The 8619-nt window shown below is 55.8% G+C and overlaps 1 protein-coding gene across 1 annotated transcript; it reads left to right on the forward strand.

The window, feature by feature from the left end:
* Positions 1-366: 366 nt before the first annotated feature.
* Positions 367-4736, forward strand: LOC309416334 (olfactory receptor 14C36-like). Its single transcript, XM_082015897.1, has one exon. It carries the CDS (start codon positions 2281-2283, stop codon positions 3097-3099), a length of 819 nt encoding a protein of 272 aa, XP_081872023.1. The 5' UTR covers positions 367-2280; the 3' UTR covers positions 3100-4736.
* The last annotated feature ends 3883 nt before the right edge of the window (positions 4737-8619 follow it).

The raw sequence follows: 8619 nt of genomic DNA on the forward strand, positions 1-8619 counted from the left end.
GGCCTGGGCACTACGAGGGACACCAGACCAGCCAGTGGTGATGCTCACCGTGAGCAAGGCCACCCACATGCAGGGCTGCGTCAGGATAAGCGTGGCCACCCAGACTGTCCTGAGACTGGCTGCAGTGTGGTTTCAGAGACGGCAATTTTAATTTCTCCAAATTGGGAAGCAACACGAGAAAGATGTAATGGCAGGACGTGAAGCTTTGGAAGTTGCAGCTGGAGATGAGGATTTCATGTCACTTGGAGTTATGTGAAATGTCACTCCAAGGGCAGTGCTGTGGCACAACAGGCCACCCAGAGAGAGCCTGGATTAGCCCAAGCTTTGTATTCCAAGGAAGAGCCCGTGAGGGTGGAGAGATGTCAGTAAGCGCAGGAAAATGCTCCAGGGAGAGGAAGGTTGGTGAGCATGGTGGGTGTCCACAGCCCGCGAGGAAAAAGGTGCCGGCATAGGACACCGCAGGGCAGCCTGTGGTGGAGAGGGTCAAGGGAGCTGGCAAGAATAAAGCCCCCGCCAGAGCTGAGGCCTTTCTGCCGCTGGCTCTGGCTGTGGCCTGTTCCACCAAGGCCTGCCAGGACACATCTTATCCTGACAGCACGAGGGCCTCGTGGCCTCCTTGTCTCCAGCCGAGAGCCTGGAGGTGCTGCCCCATAGTCTTGAACTTGACATTGCACGTCCCCAGGTCACACGGCCCCAGGAAAAGCCCTGAGCAATGCGTAAGGGACAGGATCTCCCTTCCCAGGGTCGGGGTCAGGGCTTGGCCCTTTGGCCTGACAGAACACGCGCAGGTTTACTCAGCATCAGAGCCACCTTTACCGTGTTTTTCTCGACCTGTCATCACTGCCTGCAGCTTTCTGCCCTAACCAGCCCCTGGGGACGCTTTCTCAGCAGTGTCCCTCAGTGGGACCCATGAGTGCTCCAAGGAGCTTTGGACGTGGCATCTGCCTTTGCCTTCTCAAGAGGTTCTTCAGCTTCCTCTCAGGGCCTGAGGTGGATGGAGTCGGCATCCAACCCACCAGAGGGGTCATTAAAGTGCCTCGGGCTGGTCCTCTGCGGCGGAGCTGGGCCGGGCTCCTGGGACGGAAGGAGCTCACGGCAAGCGGGCAGCGCTGCCGAGAGCCAGCTCTGCCCAGGAGCGGGGCTGGGGGCACTGCCTGCAGGACCGAGAGGAGACCTGCGAGGCTGGGAGAGCATAAAGGCAGTTGGGAGGGGGGGGATGCCGAGAGCTTCCCGCGGCAGAGATCTGCACAGCCCCGTCTGTGGTAAGTCTCTGGCCGCAGGGCAATGCCGCTGCCTCTCCTGGAGGCACCTCCTAGAACCGGCACATCCGACGGCTCCTGGGAGCTGCCGGGAGGAGTCCCTCGGTTTCTGCAGCGCAGAGGAGGAGGGCGTGCTGCGGAGCAGGGCTTCCCTGCTGCACCATCGGAGGGACAGGCACGACGGCTGCCTTCTGGGCATGGCTGGGAAGGTGTGCGTCTGGGTGTGCAGCCAGGGGTGCCCAGGGCTGTCCTTCCGAGCAGGGTCCCTGCACCCCAGGGGCTGTGTGCCGGGACAGGGACTCTGCCGCCTGCCGGGGTCAGCTCTCAGCCTGCCCGGGGAGCTCCCCAGGGCACTGCCGGGAGAAGCTCTGCATGGCAGGAGCAACCCCCGGCAGGGCAGGGCAGGGCAGGGCCCTGCTGCTGGGAGGTGTCTGCAGGGCAGAGCTGAGCACACAGCGCTGGGACGGGCTCTGTGAGCACTGGCAGGGAGGGGACACCTGGGGACAGAGCAAGAGCTGCGGGCAGGGACAGCTCCAGGCAGCAGAGACAGGGGCCGGGGCCGGGGGGAACTGCAGACAAGCGCTGCGGGAGGCTGCGCTCAGGCAGCTCTCTCCGGGCCGTCCCTGCCGATGTCTTCTGGGCGCTGCCTGCTGGGCAAGGAGCTGACGCTCTCGCTAGAACATCTCCTCTGCGGGAGCCCCGACTGTCTGCTTGGCCCGTCCTGCTGGGACACTCAGCCAGCACAGCGCAGGGAAAGGAAATGCATTTCAGCTGGGGGTGTTGCTATGGCAAATGGAGGGGCTTTGCTCAGAGGAGTCTCTCCTAATTCTACCCTCTCCCTTCCTTGTTTGAACAGTCCAACGGCAGCTCCATCACCCACTTCCTCCTCCTGGCGCTCGCAGACAGGCGGGAGCTGCAGCTCTTGCACTTCGGGCTCTTCCTGGGCATCTACCTGGCTGCCCTCCTGGGCAACGGCCTCGTCATCACCGCCATAGCCTGCGACCACCGCCTCCACACCCCCATGTACTTCTTCCTCCTCAGCCTCTCCCTCCTCGACCTGGGCTCCATCTCCACCACTGTCCCCAAAGCCATGGCCAGTTCCCTCTGGGACACCAGGGACATCTCCTACTCGGGGTGTGCCGCACAGGTCTTGTTTGTATTCTTCTTCCTTGGAGCAGAGTGTGCCCTTCTCACCGTCATGGCCTACGACCGCTACGTTGCCATCTGCAAGCCCCTGCACTACGGGACCCTCCTGGGCAGCAGAGCTTGTGCCCACATGGCAGCAGCTGCCTGGGGCAGTGGGTTTCTCCATGCTCTGCTGCACACGGCCAGTACATTTTCACTGCCGCTCTGCCAGGGCAACGCTGTGGACCAGTTCTTCTGTGAAATCCCCCAGATCCTCAAGCTCTCCTGCTCACGCTCCTACCTCAGGGAACTTGGGCTTCTTGAATTAAGTTCTTTGTTGGTTTCTGGCTGTTTTGTGTTCATCGTGGTGTCCTACGTGCAGATCTTCATGGCTGTGCTGAGGATCCCCTCTGAGCAGGGACGCCACAAAGCCTTTTCCACGTGCCTCCCTCACCTGGCCGTCGTCTCCCTGTTTTTTATCACTGGTATCTTTGCCTACCTGAAGCCCCCCTCCATCTCCTCCCCATCCCTGGACCTGATGGTGGCAGTTCTGTACGCAGTGGTGCCTCCAGCAGTGAACCCCCTCATCTACAGCATGAGGAACAAGGAAATCAAGGATGCCCTGTGGAAAATACTTCTATATGATCTACTTTTGATTAAGGTGCCCATTAGGCCACAAGCACTCCCAGTGTACTTTAGGAAAACCCAGACCTAACTTTTCTTCATTTGTGTATTTATTTTCCCTTTGCATTGTTTTGGGGGTTGTTTTTGCATTTTGCTTTTTGTTTTGTACCTTTGTTATTCTTAATCTTGGCCTCCTAACCTATTTTTTCTTCTCCCAAGACCTCAGGTACATATGGCTCCTGGATCCAGGCTCCCTGTTGAGAAAAACTCAACAAAGGAGCCAGCCAAAAATTCTTTTTCTGAGCTCCCATCTCTTCACCTCTCCTGTGGAGCTGGGGGAGCAGCCCCAGCGTGCAGGAGGGGTTCAGGAGGCCAATGCCCAGCTGCCCCATGCAGGATCAGCCCTTGTCGCCCTTGGGGCTGCCCCTTGCTGCCGCCCTGGGCGCTCCCTCTCTGCCGCCTGCCAGTCGGGGCTGCTGCTTCCCTGGAGCCCTGGCCCAGGACAAGCCCTGCCCTGGCCCTTGTGCCCTTGGAGACACCCCCGTGTCCTGCCCAGCCCTGTCCTTGGCTACTGAGCAGTCGGGGGAGACAGGAAGGGGCTGAGCAGCAGTGATCCCCGTCCCGCTGGCTCTGCTCCCCACCCTGACCAGCACGGCCAGGGCAAGGTTAGCCCATGGCCCCAGGGCACCACAGCCCCCTCCCTCTGCAGAGCAGCATCGCCAGCTCAGGGCCCTGCAGGGAGCACGTGGGGGGAAGCAGGAGCAGCCGGCCAGGCCAGCCTGGACACGCTCACCTGGGGAACCTGCGATGTCCCTGGAGAAGAGCAAGGGAGCATTCCTGTGCCTGCAGGGAGGAATCCATGAGCCAGAGAAACCCCCTTCTGCAGGCCCCGGCTCGGGGCAGGCTGCTCTGCTGCTGGACCCAGACTCGTGCTGGCCTGGGGAGAGGGGCTGGCCCCGAGGGGGCACAGGCAGTCTGTGGTGGGCATCTCCTGGAGCTGATACCCGGGGTCTTGCAGTTGCACTGACCTCCATTTCCTCCGGCCAGGCTGAGCCTCCAGCCCAGGGCTGGTGGGGAGGCCGAGAGCCCTCCCTGCCCCCCAGCAGCTGCTGTCCCTTCCGAGGGGCTGGGGCTGTGGGGTGAGCGCCCAGAGCTCTGCAGCACCCTGCGGTGGGCACTGCCGTGGGGCCAGCCCAGGCTGGGCTGCTCTCCTGGGCTGGGCTGGAGAGAAAGCAGGGGCTGTGGGGAGAGCTGGGGAGGGGCTGGGCTGAGCTGGGAAGTGCCCGGGAGAGGACACCACCAGTGCCGGCTGAGCTGTGTCACCGTGCAGGGCGAGGACACGCTGCAGTGGGTGTGAGGTGCCGAGCCAAGACGTGCAGGTGCAGGAGAGAGGAGGCCGGTCTGTGCCCTTGGTGCCAGGGACAGACCGGGAAGGTGCCCCCAGGCATTTGTCTCTCACGTCGCCATTTCCAGCACTGGCCAGCACTGGATATCTCCAAAAGCTGGTCTGAGGTCCTGCGGCTATGTGGGAGTTGGGTCGAAGATCTTCTCATTTTACCAGTTGTCACACACAGAAACACGTGCACACTGAAATGGCTCTCTCCAGCACTGAATCCCAGAAAGACCAAGGCTGGAAGGCAGCCACCTTCCACCTTCTCTGTGCTTCCTCTTCGATCTCCTGTCTCACCCATGCCAGCCTCCTGACACCGTTTTTTATCTTCCTGCTTGGTGCCCTTCTCTCAGGATCCTACACTCTGCTTTCTCACCCCCGACTGGCACATCCCTGACCCGCTCTTCCTTGTTTGTGAGCCCACAGGGCCCCTCAGCTCACTGCCTCCCGAGTCACCCTGGCCCAGAAGATGTGCTCAGTGAGCTCCAGAACCCTCCTGGGTGCCTTGCACCTTGCTGTGGTGCCTCTGCAGCAGAGGCAGTTGGGACAGTTCAGCTGTGCCGTGAGCTCCAGGGCCTGCAACCATGAGGCTTCTGCCAGGTGTCTGAAGAAGGCCTCAGCCACCCGATCAGGAGGTCTGGAGCAGATGTCCGTCCACCCACGCACCCACCCACCCACCCACCCACAGTGCTGCCCACGTTGTTCTGCCCTCTGACCCTGGCCTACCAGCTCTCAGCTAACTCATCGCCCGTCCCCAGGCAGAGCTCCGCACGTTGCTGCTGCTCTCTCACAGAAAGGCCACTTCCCCTCCAGGTCCAGCCCTATGGCCTTATCAGGACCTGGCCGCAAGACCCCACGCTTTCCCCAGGAGGTGCTTTGGGCCACCTTCTCCCTCAAGTAGCCAACTCACAGACCCTCGGGGCTCGCCAGTGCCTAGTCCAGACTCGGGGTCCCTAAATACCTGCCTCCCAGGGCTCTTCTACCGACTGGCAGAACTGGTTGGATGTACGCTAGTGGTTACACCCGCTGACACACACACCCCGACATGACCCACACACTGCCCGATCTCGGCACTTGGTGGCCCCCAGGCACACGAGCCCCCACGAACTGTGGTTCCCACGCCAGGGGCTGGCTCTTGGATCTCTGTCCGTCCGAAGAGCAGAGATCTCCTCAACCCAGAGAGTTGTCTTCCTTGCTCCAGGCGTCCCTCTGCTCTCAAGGGCCTTGTGGTGCCTGAAGGCCGGTCCGAGCAGTAAAGATGGAGGTGAGGAAGACATTGACTCTCTTGGGCTTTTCCATAGCCTGGGCCATATACCATGTACACTTTCCCTAGTCTTCCTTTTGTGTTGCCTTCGCAGGCGTGGCGACCTGGTTCAGGAACGGCACGGCGACCAACCCCAGGCCGCTCGGGCCATCAGCTCGCTGACACCAATGTTGTAGACGGCAAATGGCGTTTATTAGTTTGGGACACGGCGTTATATAGCTTAGGTTTATAACCTCACTTCCGTCTGCTTGCATCATAAATTAAACGCTATTGGCTTTTAGGAGAGGGGCCCTAACTTTCCGTACAGCGCGATATCTTCCGGCCGCCAGACCCTAGCTACCTACATTTCCCCCCTCCCTATGCGTAATTAAATTAATTAAATTAATTTTTTAATTTATAATAATAAATAAATTATTATTAATTATATTAATTAATAGTAACAGTAATTAAATTACTATTTAATTAATAAATTAAATTGGTTAAAATATAGCAATCTTAAAGAATATATATCTCGTAACCTTGGATAGGAAACATACTAAATGCATCCTACTCTTAGTCAGTGCGTTATAATAATGTTAAAAAATATATACAGATTACGAACTTGAATAGAAAACACAAGGCACGTCGAGAAGTGACTGGGGGGCACCTGGGAGCAACGGGGTATAACTGGGGATAGTTAAAGGAAATTTTGACAGGAACATTCTTAAAGCAGCTCTTGGCGTTCTATCAACATGATGTTGACCTTCTCTAGTCGGCTCTTAACAAACGATGCGAGTCTGTTCAATATACAGGGTCCAAAGATCAATGCTATCATGATAATTACGATCGGCCCTGTCAAGGTAGATATCAGAGTGGTCAGCCATGGTGAATGGTTAAACCACGATGTGAGCCAATCTTCTTGTGCCTCTCGTTCCCTTTTTCGTTTCTCTAATCCCTCTCGTAATTTGGTCATAGTGTCCCTCACTATTCCGGTGTGGTCCGCATATACGCAACATTCTTCCCTTAGTGCAGCGCACACTCCCCCTTGTTGTAAGAACATCAAGTCTAATCCTCTTCGATTTTGCAACACTACCTCAGATAGTGATCTAATTGATTGTTCTAATGCACTTATTGATTGTTCAATTCTAGCCAGGTCCTCATCTACTGCCACCTCAGGGCGCTAAGTTCTTTGTTCTGTTGCACCAAGGATGCTACTCCTGTACCTATTCCCGCACCTCCTACGATCATTAGAGTAGCTATTGTTAGTGCTGTAAGGGGTTCTCGTTTTGACAGGTGATGTTCCGGGGTAATCTGTGAGTCGTAGACAAAGTCTTCGCTATGGTAAAAGATTTTGGGGACTATAGTTACCTGGACACAATATTCTGAGGATTTATCAAATTTTTCCAACGATAGACAAGGTGTAACTCCCATAGTGGAACACACCCACTTGGTATTGCTGGCCGGTATTAACCATTTTGCAGGGGTTTTATCTTGTGTCTTGCTAGCACATAGTTGTTTTTTGTGCTTTGGGACTTTACCTACGCACACGCCACTTCCCACCACCCGTGCCAATGTAATTCCTTGCTTTTCTGTGTCCCATATACACTGGGCCGTATTTGAGCCATTTACTCGTCTGGGTATGTCACTTACTCCTACAGCCTCATAAAAGGGTGGTCTTATTCCGTAGCACAGCCAACAATGCTCCGTAAGATTTGGGTTAGTTTTGTTCAGTAGTTGATAGCTAGCTTGCATCATTTTCCAGAGAGAATTTTGATTGGGAGTTTCGGTGGTGTGTGTTGCTCTGGGTGCGGTAACTTTGGTACTAGCTACAATATTATGTGGTGATGGTGTGATTTTCGGGATAAGAACCGGGTTAGGCCTGATTGCTTGGTTGGGGCCTACTGGTAGTGGATCATTCGGGATAATCTCCTTTTTTATGAGGATTAAACCACCTTTGTCTGTCCCTGGTTCTGTGTACCTTATCCCCCACATTTTCCCAAGTAACCAACTGTCTTCTTGGGGCTCAGTAACATTTAAGAAGAGATACTGACAATTTCCGCGCCCTCGCCATGCTTGTGGTGGAATGCACTTATATGGACCCCACTGGACTTTCAGGTATTTGTCTCTGCCACTACCCGGTATCCAAGCAGGGGCTATGGTCTCACATCCCCAGTAGCTACAGTAATATTGGTTAGGGTAGTTGCAATAACTCTTCCCCGGGTTCGAGCTGGGACACATATAAAATCCTAGGTACCTCCAGCATCGGTCTCTCGGGACAAGCTGACACAGAGAGGCATTAAAACTTGGCGCATCTGATGTAATTTGGGTTGCGATAACTTGTTGATCATCGAATCGAAGGAGGGACCATTTAAATGGCCGATGGGGATGGTGTTCTGATACTGCTTGCCCTATAGTGACGAGCCCTAAAATCAAGATCACACAAAGACATCGTAGCCTCCCCCTTTGGAGGTTAGGTCGCTGCTGTTTGGATTCCACCAGTGTGGAGCTCCCAGGTGCGGACAGGATGCTTGTCGGCTTGTCGTCCTCTCTCGCCACCGGGGTGTACGGGTTACAAGGACGTCCGATAATCCTGTCCTGTGGGCAAAAACTCACAGTTTTCATTAGCTTTATTCTGGAGGTCCGGTTTAATAGACTTAAGCGGACACCACTTAACTTTGCCATCTCTTTTGACAGCAGCATATACTCGCCCTGTCAGGACTAGCCTCCACCCTTGTTCCCATTCTCCCAGCTCATTTTTGATTATAACTAACGGGCCACCTTCTAGCGCTCGAGCGGCCCAATGTTTTTGGGTGGGGCTATTCACCTCTCCTCCCCTGGGGAACTGATTTAGTGCTAAAAGAGCGGTCGCTAGCAGGCGTGCTTGGTCTCCCGGGGGAACGGCGTTGGCAAAACCTTCTGTTTTTGCCAACACCTCTGATTTAGATTTCAGAGTTTGATTTGCTCGTTCGACTATAGCT

The sequence above is a fragment of the Phaethon aethereus genome (genome assembly GCF_964289735.1).
Source record: "Phaethon aethereus genome assembly, contig: HAP1_BTS, whole genome shotgun sequence".
Classification (NCBI taxonomy): domain Eukaryota; kingdom Metazoa; phylum Chordata; class Aves; order Phaethontiformes; family Phaethontidae; genus Phaethon; species Phaethon aethereus.

Excerpts from the sequence above, each read along its gene's own strand:
- LOC309416334 (XM_082015897.1), top strand. The coding sequence starts at position 2,281 with ATGTACTTCTTCCTCCTCAGCCTCTCCCTCCTCGACCTGGGCTCCATC.